General features: G+C 40.7%; 1 protein-coding gene across 9 annotated transcripts in view; it reads left to right on the top strand.

The window, feature by feature from the left end:
- Positions 1–23,023, top strand: part of ULK4 (unc-51 like kinase 4) — a 166,765-nt gene that overhangs the window by 65,459 nt on the left and 78,283 nt on the right. For 8 of the 9 annotated variants that reach the window (XM_028751072.2, XM_077916423.1, XM_028751073.2 and 5 more), the window contains 2 exons: positions 952–1,000; positions 16,282–16,387. In XM_028751072.2, coding sequence (XP_028606905.2) covers positions 952–1,000; positions 16,282–16,387 — 155 coding nt within the window. The remainder of the gene's footprint in view (positions 1–951; positions 1,001–16,281; positions 16,388–23,023) is intronic. The other variant, XR_003709203.2, reaches the window with a different exon arrangement.

The following is a 23,023-nucleotide window of genomic DNA, read 5'->3' as shown; positions in this document are numbered from 1 at the left end:
AAAAAACGAACTGTTGTATAAATTAGTCTTCTAACTGTGCTTCAAAATTCTGTTCAGACTAAAGTGTCCATCAGACACAAGACATTGCTTTTTAATGACTTGATCTACTTTTTTTGGTTGGCCTGTTTTTCCATAACCATTCCTTTGGCCACCTCTATACAACAGCTATTTGGGCGACTGATGTGCTGTCACCCTCACATAAATCGTGCTTGTGCAAGTGTGTAAGATTTGCTTTTCTTATGTTGATTTTGGATTATTTTTCTCTGAACTCAGGTAAAATTCATCTCCTGAATTGTAGGAGAGCACAGCAGAGTCAGAAAACTAGGGACAAATGAGGCAAAATAAGGAGTAACATGGCAAAAGAAGGGAATTTGGAAGCACATTTGAGGTGGTAGAAGTTTAAGGCCAATTGGTCAAGTTCCCATATTTAAACAGTTTTTTAATGGCTTTTGTAGCTCTCTGTTGTCATAAAGTTGAATGTCCTTAATCTGAAACCTGGTGGTTAATCACTTCTCAGATACACAGTATGTGATTCTAATATACTTGAATGTATTAAAGCAGAGAAGATAAAATAGCTAATGAAGCATACATAAAAAGCTGCTTCGGTGTATGTGTGTTAATTTCAGCATATCCACTGTAGCCTATTACTTCAAATTATTTTACTGCCTCCATTGCCCATTTGATGGACTTAATGCATTTTAATATCTGCCTTTAAAAAAATATTAATTTACTTACTGTTCCACTCACTTGCTTCACATCTGTAAGGTAGACCAAGAAGTAATTTTTAAAGCAGTATTGGATTTCTTATGTTTTAATAGCTGTGGTAGAACTTATTTAAATGAAGAGGTAGTCAGGGGCTGAGGTTCTGGGTCACAGATTTTAGCAACAAAGACTTTGTCACACTGTTTCATGTTCAATGGTTTAATTTGGGTTTCTGGGGTTTTTTTACAGCCTTGTTGAAGAAATTCATCTTGTTCCAACTATTTTTCAAGTAATTCTGGTGAGAATATATTTTACAGAATTTGATTTTAACATAACCTTAAAGCATTATTTAATTATGATGATCTGCTTGTTAATATGCTACTTCAGTGGGCATGTCATTATTTCAAAAAGGCTGTGCAGTCTTATTAGACTGATTTTGTTGTGATATATACTAGAGAAAATTCATATTCTTGATATACTGTAGATTGTCATGCCTAACCCTGACTTGCAGCCAGACTCAGACTCCTTTGAGAACAAACTGTACCACCCATTGACTGAAGATTTAAGGAAGCAGGCAGAGGGAGCAGTCAAACCACCCTCCTGTCCTCAAAATCATAGATGCATAAAGAATCAAGCCTGAGCTACAGGCCCAGAATGAAGTGAGAGACTGAGAGCCAAAGTTGCCATGTGGCTCAGGAGTTGTTGCTGTTGGCATCTGTCTCAAGATACAATGAAGTGTGCCTCTGGAAATTGACTTCATTTCCATTGGCAGCACCTAAGTGACCTCCTTGGGGCACAAACCTGAGCCGTGTGTGTGGAGGTCCTGGGTACCCAGACAGCAAGACCCGCCTCTCGGCCTTGCTGATGTGGTTCAAAGGAAAGCAGAGCAACGCACCAGCTTGGCTGCAGGAGTTGCCGGAAGGAGGCATACAAGCGCCATCCAACCGTCTTAGGGACTTTTGGTGTGAAAATAAAGCAAGAATAATAGTTTTCCTGCAAACTAATGGGAACAAAACTAGAATTAATTGGCTCTGCCTCTCATTGGCCACCCTGCATTTAACCCTACCAGTCCTGCCCCAATCCCTCTGGAGAATAATAACATCACACCTAACTTTGCAGACTGACCTCTTGCTGCACAATATAATATATATGGCTTGGAGCAGGGGTGAGGAACCGTCCAGATGTTATTGGCAGTGCTCGCTGTGGCCCTCCAGATGTAACTTAGAACATCCTTGTAAGTTGTGGTGAGCCAGGCAATTCTCAAAGCTACCGGCATGAGTCTGACCAAACTGCGGGAGGCAGTGGAAGACAGGAGTGCCTGGCGTGCTCTGGTCCATGGGGTCACGAAGAGTCGGACACGACTAAACGACTAAACAACAACAGGCAATTCATATTACATCTTAGCTGTGTACCTATTGCATGGGGGAAATACTTCCGCTTGCTTGCTGCATGTGTTAGCAGCAGCATCACTGCTTATGGGGACTTGCACTACCTAGAAGTCCTGGTAGGCAGCTATGCTGCTGGTGGTTCCAATGAGAAGGGAGAATAAACTGAGGGCAGAGGATTGATTGTATACAGTGGTGCCTCGCTAGACGAAATTAATCCGTTCCGCGAGTCTTTTCGTCTTGTGGTTTTTTCGTCTTGTGAAGCACGGCTATTAGCGGCTTAGCAGCTATTAGCGGCTTAGCGGTTATTAACGGCTTAGCGGCTTAGTGGTTTAGCGGCTATTAGCGGCTTTAAGAAAAAGGAAACAAACTCGCAAGACGTTTCGTCTTGCAAAGCAAGCCCATAGGGAAATTCGTCTTGCGGAACGACTCAAAAAACGGAAAACCCTTTCGTCTAGCGAGTTTTTCGTCTTGCAAGGTATTCGTCTTGCGGGGCACCACTGTACATGTGAATTGTTCTATCCAGAGAACCATGCTCCTCCTAATGAATGAGCAGGTTAGTCGTAACATCTGACAAAAAGAGTATGTTTCCAACATGTTTCGCTAGAACTAATTGGCAGCATTATTTATTCGAATTGCGGGGTAGGGAGTGGACAGACTAGCTAAATTACTAAGGTGCTATAGTATGCAAAACTTTCAGAATTGGAGTAACTGATAACAGCACAGCAAGCAAAAATTTAATTGGAGGTTTTGGCTTTTGGAAAATAATTTAAAGATTAGCAGAATATTTATTTCTTTACAAAATCCGCTTGAGTGTTTTGTTGTAAATTTGCCTTTCTGTTCCTTGAGCAATAGAATTCTATTATGTCTTCCTTGGTAGTCCTTAAACGCTGTAAAATTACAATGACTTTCTCATTTCATGGGTACCAAGCAAAAGTTTGCTTTTTCTCTAGGGAAGTTGGAAGGAGTGAAGTGGTAGCAATAATTATTCCAAAGTTAATTATATTTTCAAATTAAACTACATCCTTGGGGGAAATTCTTTCAAATCTCTAATTTAAAGCTCTGTCTATGAAAAGGTTGTAACAAGGTAAATTAAATGTTCTTTAAAAAGCTCATTTTTTCCTATATTTATCATCATAGCCTGAATGATGGCCAGCCACACCCAAGATCAGAATAACTTGAAATAACGGCACCTCACTTTTTCTTAATATATGTTTTTATGGGCAAAGCTTTATTTGTAGTTGCCACAAAAGTTCACTGAATTTTGAAAGGTTCACAATAAGCCCAGTGACATCATTCTGTTATACATTGTATGTATAGGTTTGGGACTGGACCAGCCTTGTTTGCCCTGATGGGAGTGCAACCCTGCTCCTTCTGCATGATCCCCTAGTGGCCTTCAGTACCATTGAACATGATACCCTCCTGGACTGAATCTGTGGGATGGGTATCAGTAGCACTGTGTTGCAGCGGTTCTGCTCCTAGCTGCAGGATTGTGTCCAGAAAGTAGTCTTGGAAGAAGGCTCTTCAGCTCCATGGTGTTTTCACTATGGGGCACCACTATTTTGTCAGCAATTCTGTTCGACATCTTTCTGAAGCTGTTGGGAGCAGTCATTGGGTGTTTTGGAGCAAGGTATCATCAGTACACTGATGCTACCCAACTCTTATTTCTCCATTACATCTGAGTCGGGAGCATGTTCATACTGGTGCGTAGATGCAGTGTTGGACTGGATAAGGGTCAATAAACTGAGCTTGAATTCTGAGGCCTTGTGGGTCAAATTACCTGTTCTAAATGGGACTTCACTCCCTTTTAAGGTACGCAGTCTGGGAGTATACCTTGATTGATCTCTGTCACTAGAGTGACCTCTGTGGCCAGCAGTGCTTTTTACCAGCTCCAACTGGTACACCAGCTGCAACCATTCCTGAACCATGATAGCCTGACCATAGTGGTACATGCATATTGGTTTCTCAAATATTGATTTCGCATCATGTTTTATGTGGGGTTGCCCCTTGTATCTGGTCCAAAGCTGCAGGTTACTGGCAACATGTTACTCTGCTGCTTAGAGCTGCACTATTTGCCAATTTAAGGTTCAGGATTCTTGTGTTCGTTCACTTGGGCTCAAAGTACCTTTAATACTGTCTGGTCTCTTATACTCCACCCAGTGGGGAACTCCCTAGTGCAGCTAATCTCAGTGCGCTCCCTGTCACTCACCTTAAGCTCCAAATTGTTCCTTTGTAGCCACATCCATACCTGCCCCACACATGATGTCAGGGTATGGGGAAGGCAGGTGTGATTTGTTGTTGTTGTTTAGTCGTTTAGTCGTGTCCGACTCTTTGTGACCCCATGGACCAGAGCACGCCAGGCACCTCTGTCCTCCACTACCTCCCGCAGTTTGGTCAAACTCATGCTGGTAACCTCGAAAACACTATCCAACCATCTCATCCTCTGTCGCCCCCTTCTCCTTGTGCCCTCCATCTTTCCCAGCATCAGTGTCCTCCAGGGAGTCTTCTCTTCTCATGAGGTGGCCAAAGTACTGGAGCCTCAGCTTCACGATCTGTCCTTCCAGTGAGCACTCAGGGCTGATTTCCTTAAGAATGGATGCGTTTGATCTTCTTGCAGTCCATGGGACTCTCAAGAGTCTTCTCCAGCACCATAATTCAAAAGCATCAATTCTTCGGCGATCAGCCTTCTTTATGGTCCAGCTCTCACTTCCATACATCACTACTGGGAAAACCATGGCTTTAACTATACGGACCTTTGTTGGCAAGGTGACGTCTCTACTTCTCAAGATGCTGTCTAGGCCTGTCATTGCCCTTCTCCCAAGAAGCAGGCGTCTTTTAATTTCGTGGCTGCTGTCACCATCTGCAGTGATCATGGAGCCCAAGACAACAGGTGTGATTTATGTGGGTCTAATTGGGATTTAGACCACGCCAACATAGGCCTGCAGGCTAAAGGTTCCACACCACAGCCTTAAAGTGTCAGTATTACTAGTCTTCATATTACAGCTGAGGATGACTGAGACTGGGAGAGAGTGCCTTGCCTAAGATGATCTACTTAATTTGTGACAGATAGCAGATTTAAACAGGGAACTTCCTAGTTCATAACTTAGTCTAATAGCTGCTATGATGATCATTTGATACTGTGTTCTCAAAGAATTAACATTTGTTGTGTGGATAGATGTTTCAATACGGGAGAAGTTATGAGCTAATTATAAACCTCTCAATCTTATTAAACCTTTTGTAATTAAGTAATACCTGGGATAATGTTTCCAGGTTAATGGTGCTGCCATTATCTGAACACATTTCTGCGTTATACTTCAGTTAATTATCTTTATTTTGAAGTCTGGTAGAATCCAAATGGTATGCACCACTCTAAATATATTGCATAGAGGATTCAATAATTTAGAGGGAGATTTCATTTTCGAAAGGTCAGGCACATACCAAGTACCTGTGTACATACAGAAAAGGTGCATTTGCACAGATGACTAGATGCCTTCCTCGTCATTTATGTGAAGAAGGCATCTGTCCACAGATTATATTTATTTCTGGTTTAATTTCACTAAACCGGAGAAGTCAATTCTAATGTTATTTTCTAAGATGCAAAAGATGCCTTGGACCTTAGCATTTCAACATACTAAGAGCCTAACTACGCATTGTATTAAAATCATAGTATACAGTAGCATCTGTGGTTTCAAGCAAATTGAGAGGAGGAGGAGGAAAATGTTCATTGGGACAATTGTGCACAGGGAGAGAATATTTAACTCTTCCCTCTCCAACCACGATCCCAACAAAAATCCCCCACACACTTCAAGTACTGTTAGAAATTAAGCTTTCAACTCTGCCTTTCATAAGGCTGACTATGGGCATTGTTTGTCAGGGTGGTGGCTGGGGAGGGGAAGGGTTAGACCTCATCACCCTGCATCATTATCATCATTATTTCTGCTAGTGATGATTAGTCTTGCTACCTCGGTGAAACCCAGCAGGATTGTGGTGACTTATTCCACATTTAGCAGTTTTCCTTAAGACCTCTGTAGAGCGCTGGTCTTTGATCACAGCAAATCTTTCCACAATTCTACCTCAATTGGGGTGATTTCCCTCAAGCTCATCACAGCTCCTTTGCCATAGAATATTGTGAAGCGCTTATCAGAGGGCTGCTTCTCACTCTGTTGGAAAGAGCTTGGTTTTGGCAGGCATATGTTCTCTTTGGTGGCCTCCTCTGTGTTTCATATACCAGTGCCCAAAACAGAGCAATTTCTGAAAACAGCACTTCTGAATATGGACGGTCTGATTCTGTACACAGCACATCTGAATTCCAAAGGCGGCAGTCACACCACTGAAGGGGTGAGTGGCTTGCCCTCACTGGTGCGCCTTTTCCTGGGGAGGTCATTTCTCCAAATTCCTGCAGTGGATAAGAGAGTTGTTCTCTGAAGAAGATAAAGGATTCTCTTCCTTCTAAATCTATTAGTTTGGCTTGAGGGAGGTCTTTCAGAAGCAAGAAATGCAAAAAGAAACAGAAGCTTAAATCTGAAAGCCACAAAAGGAGGAGATGCCACAGATCTCCTTCCACTGCAGTTCTGTGGGATCTCTTTCCTCAGTATCCTCCCCTGGTTTCTCTCCAGTTGAAAGGCAACATGTGGGTCGTGGCGGGAGCTAAGGCAATTGCATAGAATTTAATTTAGAAGAAATTGTGGCACCAACAGAGCAAACTAGAGCAGTTGGGGATGCGCTTTCTGAATCAGTTGCTATGGAAGGCAATGAAGTGGGACAGTTATCTGAGGAGGAGCTAGAGTCCACTAGCTCTCAGGGCAAGCATTTTTCTTCAGATGTTTATCCTGCCTGGTTGGCAAAAGCTAGACAGATTTTACAGCTTAATGAGGAATTCCTTGTTGAACCTGAATCTTCTAATGAGTCTTTGGCTTCTGGGGTAAAAAAGGTATTTCCTTCAGCTTCATCTAAACCTGTTACGGTGCCCTTTCCACTAGCCTTTGATAGTGTTTGGAAGGTGGAGTAGATCAGTCCTGATAAGCTGAAACTGAACCTCAGATTTGCTGGGAAACATTATACCTTCCCCAATAAAATTATGCAGCAATTTCCAGCACTGCAGTAGCCTGTGGTTGCCCTGGTTTCTTCTGTTGATTCCTATGATAAATTAGTGGTGGGCAAATTGTGCAGGAATTTTGAGGCTGATACCTTCAAGTCACCACTTCAGTCTTTGCTAGGGCCAGATATATTTGAGCCGAGGGGTTGGGATCACATATGTCAGCCCTTATGCCTGTTGCATCTCTGGATATGCTGCAGTTCAAAGCCAGGTCTATGGCTGCTACCACTTTGGCATGTTGGGACAGTTGGTTGTGAGAGTGGAAGGTGGATCCCAGGCACCTGGTGACCACCCTTCCCTTTTCAGGCGTCAAACTATTTGAAGAACCACTGGGAGAACATCTTGTGGAAACACAGGATGAGAAGAAAGCTCTTTCCGCTGCCAGGAGAGAGGAATGCAAGGGGAAATGGAACCAGTCCACTTTCCCTTCCATGTCTTTTTTCCAAGTCTCGAAAGTATTTGGGTTACAGGCCAAGATGAGATAGTCAGAGCAGGGCAGCTAGAAGACCCTAGCCCTGATCTTCTCAAAATCCTGCATTTTCAGAGGGGCCAGGAAAACACATGACAGCTTGCTATCAATCTGTAAATATGTGAGAATGTGGTGTTGGCTGTTGGCTGGGGTACTACATTTTATCAACCAGTGGAGAAACAACACAGATAGATGAGTGTTGAGCACTGTGGTAACAGGTCTTTTGAGGGAAGCATCATCTCAGAGGTTAGGAGTATCCTCCACCATCATCTTCAAACATAAATTCATTGTAAAATAGATTTCTGGAAGTGTTGGCCTGACTGCAGAAGCTGCAAGTTTGTTTCTGGGCCCAGCTCAGATCTTTAAAGCCTTATATGGCTCAGGACACCTATGGCTAAAAGACCACCTTTTACCACATGACTGGACCCTGAGATCATCACTGGAAGCCCTTTTCTGTCTGCCATCTCTGAGACAGGCCTAGAGGATAGTAACAAGATAATTGATCTTTTCTGTAGTAGTTCCCTTACTCATCTTCTGTCTCCTTGTTTGTCCTTAAGTTTTGACCTGCTCTTCAGTCCTGACTTTTCACTTGCTTCTTGATCCTGCCTCCTGGTTAGCCCTGAGGTTCTTCTGACTTGCACTTCTGGGCTAGCTACTGGCATATCCCATTCTTCTTTCTCCTGCCACATCTTTACTGTCCAGGCCCCAGCTGTGACAGGCAGCTGGGGGACAAATCAAAAGAAATGGGCAATCTTTTTGCACAAACAGATGTGGCTTTTTTCTCACACTAGGATAGCATTGGATCCAAGCCTCTGGCTTCAGGAAAGAAAGTTCTGTTACATCATTTTTACCATTATTTTCCCTCAGCATAGTAGCAAAAGTATTAGAACGCTGGTTTAAATTCTAATTAAAGTCATACATTTTAAATCTAGAACTTTTTTTGTAGCGGGCGGGGGGGGGGGGTTAGTATTGAGTTTTAAAAACAAGACCTACATATATTTATACTGTTTCTGAAAGAGCCACGGGTTATTTTGTAAGTAGACTGGTTTGCCTTTTTCTGTATAGCATAAGTTGCTTGTGATCAGTTTCAGACAGGGTGTGATTAAAATTCACCACACGTAGTTGTCGTTAGGACTCACATCTGGGTAGCAGTGCAGCAGCATATTGCTGAAAGCAAATAGTCTAGCAATTTTGATCGATAATAATGGAGTCTGAGAAAACACTGGAGGCATGAATAAGATTCCATTAATAACAAAAGAGGGAGAAAGAGATGTCTAGTGCAGTTCATTTAATGCAGAACTCCCCTGAGACTGAAGTGGGGATTATTCTTGCTGCCCTTCATATTCGACACAGGTGCAGAGGACGCTGATTGGATGACTGGCATCTCCATAGCAAGGATGCTCATACTCATGAATAAGAGTCTAATTATATCTTAATGATCTCTACTGCAAATAGGAAAACAAAATCTTCGCCTCTGCAAATTGTTACCTTAGTATAGCTGCAAGACTGGAGAAATTTAAATTATCCTTCTCTAATCTCAGGGGGATGCATTGTGAAAAATGAGGGTTGTTTATAGTAGAAAATTAAATTGCTGTAAAAGCTTATTTCAATAGACAGTAGAGGAACCATAATAAAATAATTTTGTAAAAATGGAAGTGAGAGCATGCTTAATGGAACATGATTAGATTTAATTTTCATGCTATCACAATCATTAAGGTGCATTATCATTCCTTACACCTAATTTAGGCTCTTTACCAGTCTCACAGAGTTACTTTTCCATGAGGCACTGAAATACATGTTGTGCTGGAAATAAAAATGACTAATAATGCAATATTGATATGTCCTCTTGAAAACATGGTTGCAGATCTTAAGTTGAAAACATCTTTAAGTGCAATCATCTGTTTATATAAACAAATGCTTATAGGGAAAATGAATTTCATGGAATAACACGAAGGTCAACATTTATGTGAAGGCTTCAGGTGGTGGTTTGTTTCATTAGCAAGGGGAGTCTCAATCACCAGTGCACATTTTCTCTCAAATTAGATCTGGCTTACCGTGCTTCCCAAGTAATCAAAGCAAATATTGTTGTCTACTCCAGAACAAAAGCCAATTACTTGCATTGATTCCTTACTTGTTTTACTGATTTGCAATAGCTATTGAGTATATAACTTTAGAAAATGGAAGTTTTTGTTGTTGTTTAGTCGTTTAGTCGTGTCCGACTCTTCGTGACCCCATGGACCAGAGCACGCCAGGCACTTCTGTCTTCCACTGCCTCCCGCAGTTTGGTCAGACTCATGTTGGTAGCTTCGAGAACACTATCCAACCATCTCGTCCTCTGTCGTCCTCTTCTCCTTGTGCCCTCCATCTTTCCCAACATCAGGGGCTTTTCCAGGGAGTCTTCTCTTCTCATGAGGTGGCCAAAGTATTGGAGCCTCAGCTTCACGATCTGTCCTTCCAGTGAGCACTCAGGGCTGATTTCCTTAAGAATGGATAGGTTTGATCTTCTTGCAGTCCATGGGACTCTCAAGAGTCTCCTCCAGCACCAGAATTCAAAAGCATCAATTCTTTGGTGATCAGCCTTCTTTATGGTCCAGCTCTCACTTCCATACATCACTACTGGGAAGACCATAGCTTTTACTATACGGACCTTTGTTGGCAAGGTGATGTCTCTACTTTTTACTTATTCTTTTTTTTTTTGGAATGGAATTTGAAATGGAAGTTACCTTGTCAATTTATAAGATCCATGTTGCACTTGACTCCAAATCCTCTGATTTCAAACAGATGTTCTTGCTAAGTTGCCCATAAGTTTGTAACATGGTTGTAGGTTTCCAGTGGTGAGTAACTTTACTACCTCATGCTTCATTGCTTACATCTTAGCAGAGGACCAGAGCCTTTCCACATGATGTAGGCCTAGTTAAGCATTTCCATTACTGATCAATTATATAATCACATTGTTGAAATCAAACATTTATAAATCCCTTATGATGTGAAGCAACCATCTGCACTCTCTTTCCCCAATATTACCGTAACTTGCATCATAAAATCAAAAACAATAATAAACAATACAGTTTTGGAATCCAAACAATTAGTCATATATTTTGGTTCTGAATAGGCAGCAAAACCTGAGCTCATCTTATACATAGAACAGAGCTACAATCTGGGTAGAACAGACAACTGCCACATCCATTGACTGAGATGGCTCAGTTGGTAGAGCATGAGACTTATAATCTTAGGGTTGTGGATTTGAACCCTCATTGGGCAAAAGATTTCAGCATTGCAGGGGGTTGAACTAGATTAGTCTACGGGTATAGGGCAGTATACAAATAAATAATTTTTAAAAAAATAGATTATCCTCATGGTACCTTCTAACTCCACAGTTCTTTGATTCTATTTCACTGTGGGCAAACTAACATACAGTTGCATTACTCTCTTTCATCATGGCTACAAAATAATTTATTTCTCAGACTTTGCTAGAAACTATCGGTGGAATTCAACATTGCACTAATATGGTAGTTCCGTCAGCGCAAGTATTTCAACTTGCCAGACGGAACTATCTCCCCTCTCCTCCCCCTAACCCTCCAGAGCGGATTTTGGGAAGAAGAAGACACCTGCAATAAAACAAGAGTCTGAAGTCTTCTACATTACTGGGGAGAAAAGGATAATTAGTCATGGAAGTGACGGTTTAGCCCTTTGTCACAAACCAAATGTAGATTCATTCTACAATTTTAATTAAAAATATAATATTAATTTATTACATTGATATAAAATATATAATATATAAATAACATATATAAGTAATACAAATAAAAATTTATACAATAGAATAACCACCTATCTTTAGACTGTGATTTTGGCTTTCTGGGTGCTGGTAGGAATAAGGTAAAGGTAAAGGTACCCCTGTCGGTACGGGCCAGTCTTGACAGACTCTAGGGTTGTGCGCTCATCTCACTCTAGAGGCCGGGAGCCAGCGCTGTCCGAAGACACTTCCGGGTCACGTGGCCAGTGTGATGAAGCTGCTCTGGCGAGCCAGCGCAGCACACGGAAACGCCGTTTACCTTCCCGCTAGTAAGCGGTCCCTATTTATCTACTTGCACCCCAGGGGTGCTTTCGAACTGCTAGGTTGGCAGGCGCTGGGACCGAGCAACGGGAGCGCACCCCGCCGCGGGGATTTGAACCGCCGACCATGCGATCGGCAAGTCCTAGTCGCTGAGGTTTTACCCACAGCGCCACCCGCGTCCCTTTGCTGGTAGGAATAACGTATACCAAATTCAGCATAAAACATTGCTGCTGCTTATTTTTTCCATAGACAACCAGTAGAGACATTGATGCTTGCTTTATTAGTTTTCACACAAATGCTACACCAAACAGCCTTTTAATATGTAAGACATAACCACCACCACCACATCAATTCTAGATTACTGTATCTGTAGAAAACGATATGAGGACTTCAACCCCCCCCCCCACACACACACACACTCCCAATAATTATCTTGTTTGCCAACAAAGGTCATGTAGAAGCTCAGAGAGAGAGATGCCCCTAGTAACTGCAATTTAACCAGTGTAATTTCATTAAGTGGAATAACATAACTGTGCGAAATGTCATGGCACCCTATGATTTAGTTAAATTATATACCTGAAATTAACCCTTACAGTGTGTACTGATCTGTCAAAGTTGAAAGATAAATACGAATCTCTTCTCTTAGGAGCTTAAATTGTTTCAAAACTCAATAGTATGTTAAGATCTGATTCATTAACGTGGACTACATAGCTAGGTTTCCTGGGGCGGGGATCCCTATTTGTTTCAAAATAATTTATTCCGTCATTCTGTGCTGCTTAAAATGTAAATAAAAAGGCTAGTGCCCTAAAAAGTATTAGTTTTGGTGGGTTGTTTTTTTCCCTGAATTCCAATTTATTTATTTATTTTCCTTTCCTTGTTATACCCTTGGTATTTCATAGCTGGCCTGTTGAAGCACTGAAGCAATTAGTTTTGAGAAGGCTGATTCTTCAGGGTCCAGTGCTTTCTTGCCTTTCATTTGCTGAAGCTGTACATTTTAATGAAGTTGTTTCATCTGTGTTGCCAAACACTAGAATTTTGCTGCTTCAGTTCTAATTATCTCTGCTGGCAAATGCTATGTTTTATTAAAGCTGTCAAGAGCACTGTTCATTAAATGTCCACAGTCTGTGGTGTCGTACACACAAATTAGATCAGCTTTGCTCATTGATGGATTGTGTAGAACTTAAATACTTTCTACACAAGCCTTAGAATCCAATGTAACAGCCACAAGCAACTCTATATGTACATATGAGAAATACCTATGACTTCATGATACTTAGGGCCGATGCAGAAACTGATGTGGCGGTACTTTCACAGTACTGTGTCATCTCAGATTTCATGCGGTGGCTCAGTTGCCACTTTCCTCAGACCTTTTGTGTTGTTCAAGGTTGTTTTCAGCACTCCACTGCTGGCTCAGTGTCCACAAACATGCTTCATTGTGCACTGGTAGAATAAAACTATGTTTCTCACCATGGCGTATTGGTCTAAACCATACACAGCAGGCACTGATGGAGCAAGTATAAAGAGCACTACGCCATGTCTACTTTGAGACAGGGCTGTTTATGCAATCTTAATGCAATCTTAATATTTTAAACAGCATCTATACAACATTATTTCATTAGACCGCTGTGTAACCGTTGATTGATTTTTGTTCAGAGAAGTGTGGTATCATTAAATGTTGTCAACCTTGTGAAAGAATTGGAGAGCTGCACATATTTTTCTCTTTTATACTGATACATTATAAAGTTGGATTTTATTATCTTTTTATCAACTATATGGTGCATTGGACACAGACTGACATATTTATTACACCAAATTGAAAGTATTTAAGGCAGGGGTCAGCAACCTTTTTCAGCCGTGAGCCGGTCCACCGTCCCTCAGACCATGTGGTGGGCTGGACTATTTTTTTTGGGGGGGGGGTAACGAATTCCTATGCCCCACAAATAACCCAGAGATGCATTTTAAATAAAAGGACACATTCTGCTCATGTAAAAACACCAGGCAGGCCCCACAAATAACCCAGAGATGCATTTTAAATAAAAGGACACATTCTACTCATGTAAAAACACGCTGATTCCTGTTCTGATTTGAACATGCCCCTGTTTGCAGTTGGTAATAGACAGAAGCGTATCAGAGTGGGCAACTGATGGACACACAGATTACTCAATAACTTTACTTGTATTTCTGTCTTATGACTTGAAGAAGTGCAGGGGAGGTTAGTAGAGACAAGTTAGGACTCGTCACCTATTCTAATCTTGGGAAGCTTCAGTGTGAAGGCTTCAGACTATTCCCACCCCTTCTTTCTTCCAGAAGATGGGATCACAACCATATAGGGCCCATCATGAAATGCTTTCCAAGTAACAAATACTTTTGTTTGACAATTATGAGGGTTAGCTTTCAGAAATAAATCTGCCAGATTATTCACCTTTTTTATTTTAAATGTTTATACCTGCTTTTTCAACCTGGGCTTCCAAATAAGTAAAAATAAATATACAAATTAATATAAAGTGCAGTTAAAATACATCAAAGCAGCAGCCCTAGTCCCTAGACACACCATCCCTGTATTGGTACTGTCTTGCTGTGTCTCAATGCTGTTCATTTCCCTCTCAGAACCTCTGGGGAAAGCATAACTTTCTTACCTGTCAATTTCTGTTCAGAGAGGCTTCTGAAGGGCATTCTTCTTGTTCAGGGTTCCAGGAGAATTTAACATACTGCTGGGTGATCTAGATCCTTATAGCTTCTGCTGCCACCATATATGGGGGAATGTAGAGGGGGTGTTTTAGATTCACTTCCATACCTTGTCTCCCGGGCTTCTGTTTGCATACAGTTGATAATGTATGGTTCAATGCATAATGTGTAGTAGTCTGAGTTTTGTTTTATATGTTGTTGATTTTTGAGGGGTTTCCTGATACTTCCAGTTTTGCCTGGGGAGTGGTGGGTGGTTTCTCCTAGCAGAGGAAGCAGGTTTGGATGGCTCTGTCTGTGAGCTCCAATAGGAGGTATCGTCCCACAGGTATTCAATAGCTCTGAACACATATTCAGAGGTAACAAATTTATGTTTTCTTCTGATGTTCACCACCCCTTCCAGCTTCTTCTGTTGTCCTCCTTTGGAAAATTTTAGATCTGTAAAGATCTGTTTTATAAAGTGTTGTACACCTTGATGATACAGCGGTAAGGTAAAGGTAAAGGGACCCCTGACCATTAGGTCCAGTCGTGACCGACTCTGGAGTTGCGGCGCTCATCTCGCTTTATTGGCTGAGGGAGCCGGCGTACAGCTTCCGGGTCATGTGGCCAGCATGAGTAAGCCACTTCTGGCGAACCAGAGCAGCACACGGAAACGCCGTTTACCTTTCCACCGGAGCGGTACCTATTTATCTACTTGCACTTTTGACATGCTTTCGAACTGCTAGGTTGGCAGGAGCAGGGACTGAGCAACGGGAGCTCACCCCGTCACAGGGATTCGAACCGCCAACCTTCCGATCAGCAAGTCCTAGGCTCTGTAGTTTAACCCACAGCGCCACCTGCATCCCTGATACAGTGGTATAAACATTTAAATAAATAAATCATATCAGTAAATGGGCATAGTCAGTGTTGTGATACACACTTCAAAGTATCAGTAAAATTAGTTGAGTTCTAAACTGCTGGTGGACTATTTTAAAGTTTTGTTTTATTTGCTAATATTATGCTAGGTAACCGGGCAAGACTGAGTGTGGGACACATACATGAACCTGAAAAGTGGGGAAACTGTCAGAGAACCACCAAGAGCCTCTTCTCTCGTGGGGGTCCTCAGGAAGTCATTGGGGAGTGGGCTTTGAACAGCCGGATAAAGATAACTCCCTGGAAGGGTTCAGGAATGGCTGTGAAGTGTATAGATTCCTTTGTTCCTTTTGACAGCAATCCCCCCATTTGACCCCCCTCTTTTCCCCTGAGGCAACTTGGATTGTAGATAGCCTGGTATCCAAGCACAAAGCACTTGCTTCATCAATTGAAAATAACAGAAAATATCTAATACTTTTTTTAGGATTGGCAACAGATTTTGAGTTATCATATAGGAGGAAGTACATTGCCTACTTATTTAGTTTATTGTATTTTGTCATCACATTGGGACACCATTTGGATTTACGTCCTCTGCTACAAAAATGGCTTGGGCTGCTCCTATAGTTTTGATTGTTTACTTTTGTTGCAGTTAGAAAATAAACACTAAAAGCGCTGCTGTTTAAATTAATGGTTACAGGTGGCAAGTATCTTATTTGATTACATCTATACATTTTCTTCATATCTGTGATTGTAGCCACAAAGTCAGATCTGGAAATATACATCAGGACTGTATATTGGAACTTTGCTTGATTGCCATTCTTTGTATTGTAATATGTGCAATAGCAAGTTTCATTATGGTCAAAGTTAATCTGTTGCATATCTAGAATAAACATTAGATAAGATAGGCACGTAGTATCAGCTATTTTCAGCATCAGGTGTTCCTAGAGTCTTCATCACCTGCTGGGCTTCCTTTTCAATGTGACTTAACCTTTTGTACTCTTGGAAGGAAAATTCTTATACAGATATGTTTTCATTGCAGGAACATCAAGGTGCACTTCTGGGGAATACAATGCAAAATGCAGTGGCAGTCTTGAATAACCTGGTTTCCTGTAGGAAAGCAAACATGACATTACTTTATGAGCAAGGTATGTATTTTAACACTGTTTCACTGTACACCTATTGTACACAAATATTTGGCAGTACAGTGGTACCTCGAGGTACATACGCTTCAGGTTACAGACTCCACTAACCCAGAAATAGTGCTTCAGGTTAAGAGCTTTGCTTCAGGATGAGAACAGAAATTGTGCTTCGGCAGCGGCAGCAGGAGGCCCCATTGTCAGGTTAAGAACAGTTTCAGGTTAAGTACAGACCTCCGGAATGAATTAAGTACTTAACCCAAGGTACCACTGTATGTTTCTTCAGAATGTGACTTAGAAAGAATAATCATCTCAGTATGGCTTCCATCACTGGTGATTTCTCCTTAATTCCAGAATTTAGTATGCTGTCAACACTTACAGAGTCAATAACTTTTTAAAAATCCCCCACAATTGCCCTAGCTTAAGGACAAGAGACTCTAGGCTTGTGGCATCTACTTTCCTTTTTACTAGAAACACAAGATCCACCAGTAAGAGTCAAGTGTAAAATAGTGGCTGGTGTGTATGAATAGGTGCGGCTCTGGCTCGGCAGAGCAGCGATGTCACACTGGCCACGTGACCCGGAAGTGTCTAACTAAACTCATAGCCCATTTAAAAAAAGCACTCCCAAGTTTTCCTCCATGTTTTCTTTGGACTTCTCTGCACTTGAGTTTACTGTGTGTATCTGAAGCTGCTTGTGTTCCCATTTAAACAGCATCATCTACATAATGTCTCACTCAAACAGTTTTAAAACATCATAAAATTCTAACAGTTTAAAAGCATTCTCAGCCAGTGACCTCGGGGTTGCCAGGTGGAACCCACACAGGGATGTTATTCATATGCCTCTAGAGTGTTTGGTTTCTTTTTTTACTTAGATAAAGTTTTGTTGGTTTAACCCTCAGATTTTGTCTGATGTGCTGCTCTGTCTTGCTGCCAAGCAACTACATTTGGAAAGCAAATCAAAGAGCCTAGTTAGTTTTTGCATTTCTTTCTTTCTTTTTGTCTAAGAATTTGTGTGCATCAGATGAAGGATATTATAGCATGACATCCGGTTTACCTGTTACACACATTGCATGATGCATCTTGTTTCTTGACTTTCTGAACTTTTAATGTTTGTCTGTTCAACTGCTCTTACAGCTATAGCAAGGGGGGCACACGACTTTATTCTTTTCCCATGCTGTTCAAAATGCACTTTTTTCATCTTGAGCTACCCTTGATGTTTGAAGAACAGGGGAAAGTTTTTTTAAAACTTTGTGAATCAACGCTGAGAATTGTATTCAGCAATGTCCAAAAGCACACTGTCTCATCTGAAATTAGTCAAAGCCAAGAAGTCAAAGGTTACCAAAACACTTGGAGAAAATAAAAGAAATCATTTTAAATAGTACCACTGTGATTCTGTTTAGGAATTTTAGTTAGCTAATTATTTAATTAATAAACTCCCTTTGAAGAGATTTAAATAAAATTGCATATCATCAGAGCCCAAAATATAAATGCTTTCTTATCATATAGAAAGATATGTAAGATAACTTACAATTTATTAAACAAAAGCTACCAGTCTACAATGTCTGCATGACAGTAACACACCAAGCCCAAAACAGCATCAAAAATTAATAAGCATGTTGCTAATTGGCACAAAAAAGATTGATGGAGATAGTTGGAATATATTTTAATTGCATGCAATACAATTCTAAGCATATTAACTCAGAATTAAGTTGCACTGAGTTCAATGGGAGGTATTTCTCAGTAAGTGTGCATAAGATTGAAATCTCTGTCACTCAGGAAAAAAAAGTTTGTCTACTCCTTGCTTATTGACAAAGGCAATTTTGAATTGGGATATTATTTAAGGGTACTTGGTACCATTGCTACAGTGACTTCACTTGTACCATATGTGAAATGTTTCTCTACCAGAAACTGTACTGAATTTTGTGCACACAATAGAAGTTAAGATATGTTGCTTAGTGATTGTCATGTGAAGTAGCAACCTTATCAACAAGCCTACAATCCTTAATAATAATAATAATAATAATAATAATAATAATAATAACAACAATATATATATTCAATATCCCACCCATCTTACAGTGTTTCCCCAGCCACTCTGGGTGACTTTCAACATATATAAAAACACAACAAAGCATCAAACATTAAAAAACAAAATATCCTATACGAGCAACAAACAAACCAACAAATCAATAGAAACCAATAATAACAACAATAATAATGAGCATTGTACGTGGAGTCAAGCCTATGAATTTACTCTAATTAGTCACTTTTTAAAATCAACTAATACTTTAAAAACAAAGTTTTAAACAAAATATTTTGAAAACAGTGCAGCTTAAATACAAATAAAAAAAGGGAAAAGAAATCAAATTCATCCGAATAATAAATAGTGGTATTTATCTTTTAATCAGTTGTTATTTTGGAAGGTGAAAGATGTAAATCAATGCAGGAATAGCCTGTTGGTGTCATTGATATTAAAGCAATGGAGAGAAGTTAACTCTAATGTGTTACTTTTTATCTTCAGAAATTGCTGCACAATAAACCATGAATTATAGGCTGTCCCTCTATTTTGAGTTGATGTACCTGCTGAATATTGGATACTAAAATAAAATTGAATTTCCAGAGTATCACCTAAATTGTCATAACCATCATGTGGCTTGGAAACGGTTGTGTAAACAAGCATCTTACACACATTACTGTGTTAAAGCTTCCAAAGGCAACTTTCAATAGAAATGACTTGTCACAGCTGTAAATACATGAAGAAGACCTTTAGTGAAATCACGAATGAGAGCTTGCAGCAGTTGTTACATCCAAGATTGTATTAAGAGAAAACAATAGGCTCTTAATGCATGGGCAGTTATTAAAAAGAGGATTAGGTCTGCAATAAACCTTGGTAGAAGACACTTAATAACTCATTTACACCTCATGAAAGAAAGATAATAGTAGTCAACCTTCACGGGTGAGGTCCTCTGTTCCATCTTGTAGTCCACTGCTTTGACTTTTAGTCAAATGTCAAGAGATTAATTAGATTTCAAATGTCTTTGTGCCTGTCGTATTCTTAAAGTCTGTTAAATCTTGCATCCTTAAAGTGACTCCTCTGAGAGCGGCAATCCAGCATTAACGCTTTTAATCAAAAAAGGTCATGTGTCAGCCTTTTATATTTTTAATATATAATGGGCAATTTTCAAAAGGTTCTGAGATCCTGATAAGCCCCAAAGAGAGTACAGCATGCTTAAATGCTTGCAGGACCCTTCCTGTATGTATAGGTAATTTTATTACAAGTCCAGTCTCCAGAGTCAACTTTATTTTCTCTTCTGTCAGCCCTTACCCAACTCCTACATTACACTGTCATTGTTGAATAGATCTTGAATCCCTCATGATTTCCCATGATTTCCATTTCCATCTGTTAAGCACAACCTTCCCTTGAAATAATGTATACTATTTTGAATATCTTACATTAAGAATGTAATATTTTGTGGGCCACATTGTGAATGGATTTAAGGAAGAAGCAGCATCAGTTCAATAAAGTGCCTGATTAATATGCCGTTTGGTCCAGAATCATAGGGTTTTTTTCTTAAACAAAGGAGTTCAAAAGTTGCAACGGAGAGACATAGAGTAACACAGAGGGCCATTAAATAGGTCACTTTTGTAGTTATCTAATTGGGAGCAACTAAAGTGTTTTGCTTTTCCAGTAATTCCTGCTTTTCAGAGATTAATACTATTTTTAATACCATGTTGAGATTTTTAAAAAGTTTTAATAGTGGAGCTCTTGACTGTTTGATCTTTTATCATGGCTTGGGCACAATCTGCACATGTAAATATCACATAGGTGATATGAAGTTTCTGACTGTGTCTCTTGTACCACAATCCTAGACCAGGCATATAAGTGGACAGTGTCTTTAGGGGGAGGGCTGTACCTCAGTGGCACAGAATGTGCTTTTCATGCAGAAGGTTCAAATATTAATTTCTGGAATCTTCAGTAGTTCTGGAAAAAGATCAGTTCTAAAACTGTGGAGAGGAGCTGGTATTCTGTTAAAAGCAGGCATGGCCAAACTTGGCCCTCCAGCTGTTTTGGGACTACACCTCCCATCATCCCTAGCTAACAGGACCAGTGGTCAGGGATGATGGGAATTGTAGTCCCAAAACAGCTGGAGGGCCAAGTTTGACCATGCCTGGTTTAGTGGATGATACAGTGGAATATGTGTGCTTGTTGGTTTTGCTTTGTATGTGTATTGTATTGTATTGCTTTGTATGTGGCTGCCGTACATGCCAGTTGGAGAGTAACCATTATGAGTTTTTGAAAGAATAAATAATGGGAATATTTTTGTAGAAGTGTAGTTAAAGGTTATACGTTGGAATCTAATGTTGACAGTGCCACTGTGTAATGTGTCAGATATAATTATAAAAACTCTCAGAAGTTGCTGGAGAGTAAATTCAAAACGTGGTTCAAAAGTTATCTAGAACAATCCCTTGTAATACCTGATAGACAGCTTTTATGGTGATTTTTGTCCAAAATATACTCTAAATCCAAGATCCATGTGTCAGAGAGCAATTAAGGCTTGCATAAAACTTTGAAGATGAAAAGTGCTAAACATAGTAAGAATTAAGTACTGTTAATTACCATTCTGCCATTCCACCTAATATCTTTATTCTGTGATATTTAATTGGCTCTACTGGAATTAGCACGTTTTGTAAAGCATTGAACTCAAACCATCCTTTAGAAGGACAGTTCACTTCAGTAAGGAGAGGACTTTTTATCCCATTCTTGCATATTTCTTATTTGAATTTGATTGTGCTCAATGCTTATGTCCTCAGAAAAGAAATGTTAGTGCTCAGCTATGTTTGGGAACAAGGGACGAGGGTGGCGCTGTAGGTTAAACCACAGAGCCTAGCACTTGCCAATCAGAAGGTCGGCGGTTCGAATCCCCATGACGGGGTGAGCTCCCGTTGCTAGGTCCCTGCTCCTGCCAACCTAGCAGTTCGAAAGCACGTCAAAGTGCAAGTAGATAAATAGGTACTGCTCTGGTGGGAAGGTAAACGGTGTTTCCGTGCGCTTCTCTGGTTCTCCAGAACCATAGTCATGCTGGCCACATGACCCGGAAACTGCACGCCGGCTCCCTCGGCCAATAAAGTGAGATGAGCGCCGCAACCCCAGAGTTGGCCACGACTGGACCTAATGGTTAGGGGTCCCTTTACCTTTTTTATGTGTGGGAACACCACCCTCTGATCTGGGAACGTCTCCCTGCTTATCCCTGTGTGCTGCTACTCAGTAGTGAGTGAAATGTACTCCGTACCTCAAAGGTGGGGACCTTTTTTTCAGTCCAAGGGCGGCATTCCCTTATGCGCAACCTTATGTGGGCAGGATGCCAGTGAAAGGGAGGGTCAGGCAAAAAGTGGATGGAGCAGCAGGTGTGACTCTTGCTCTGTACACTCCAGCTACACAAAATTCAGACACATCATCATCAAATTTATTACCTGCCCTTTAGCAGCGGAACCAAGGGCCGGTTACAACAATTTAAAATTTAAAGCAAACATTTAAAACAGATTACAATAACAGGAAGAGGTGAGACGCGAAAGCACATCTCAGGTGTCAAAGAACAGGGGTATCGAGGTGAATCTTGAGCATTTACCAAAAGCTGTATAGTGTATAGCCAGGCGCACCTCTAGGGAAGGGAATTCCACAACTTTGGGGCTGCTCTCCTGGGCCACCTCCACCCCCAAATCTCTGAGAGAGAGACAGAGCTACCAAGAGGGCCCCCTCTGCTGATCTTAACACCCAAAGAGGGTTTGTAGGGAAGGAGACAGTTTTTCAGATGTTTGGAACCTAAGTCATTTAGGACTTTAAAAACTAGCATAAGCATCTTGAATTGGGCCCAGAAACTCTCATTCCAGGCAAGCAAGGGGCATTAGTACAGATCAAAAACATGTTACAGCCAGGCAAAAGCCACTGAGGAGGGCACAGAGCAGGGGCAGTTGTATGGGGAGAAGGTGTTGCCTGGGAAGAGAAAAGAGATGGCCCACAAAGAGATGGTTGGGAGGGCCTGAGGTTCCTCATCCCTGCTGTAGCTTCCTGGGAGTACTTTGCTCTGTTTTTGCTCAATATGTTCTAGGGTTCACCATTGTAATGGAAAATAAAGTAAAACCAGTTTGTGAGTTCTTCTGGATTTCAGATAAAACACTGCGTTGTGCCCTTTGATTTCTAAAACATGATCATGAATAAATATGCTGCAATATAATAAATTAAGAATGTATATAATGAGAGGGTTAACTCTTTCCCCCCACCCTACCCCACTGAAATTTCCACAAATAAAATTCTCCCTCCTCAAAAGTAATGTGAGGAGGGGACATAGAAGTACCTATATGATAGTTATGTTTACAAGAGTCTCCCAGAGTAGAAGATGTTCATTGCCCTCCAGATGCCTTTGTGAATAATTAACAGGTCAGAAATTTATGTTTTTTTTCCCTATTCATACAGCAAATTGTGTGTGTGTTTGAAGGGGCGTGTTAATCTAGACAACGGCACCTTGGCAGAAAGAGCAATATAAAACTCCAATACTGTTATCCCAATCTAATTCTTCTCCCTCCAGTTGCTATTAATTTATTTTTCAAATGCAGGGTATTATAATCACAAATCTCCCACATTGTGTC

This window comes from Podarcis muralis, chromosome 12 (assembly GCF_964188315.1).
Source record: "Podarcis muralis chromosome 12, rPodMur119.hap1.1, whole genome shotgun sequence".
NCBI classification, from domain to species: domain Eukaryota; kingdom Metazoa; phylum Chordata; class Lepidosauria; order Squamata; family Lacertidae; genus Podarcis; species Podarcis muralis.
The sequence above is the reverse complement of the archived record's forward strand: the minus strand, read 5'-3'. Positions and strand labels throughout refer to the sequence as shown.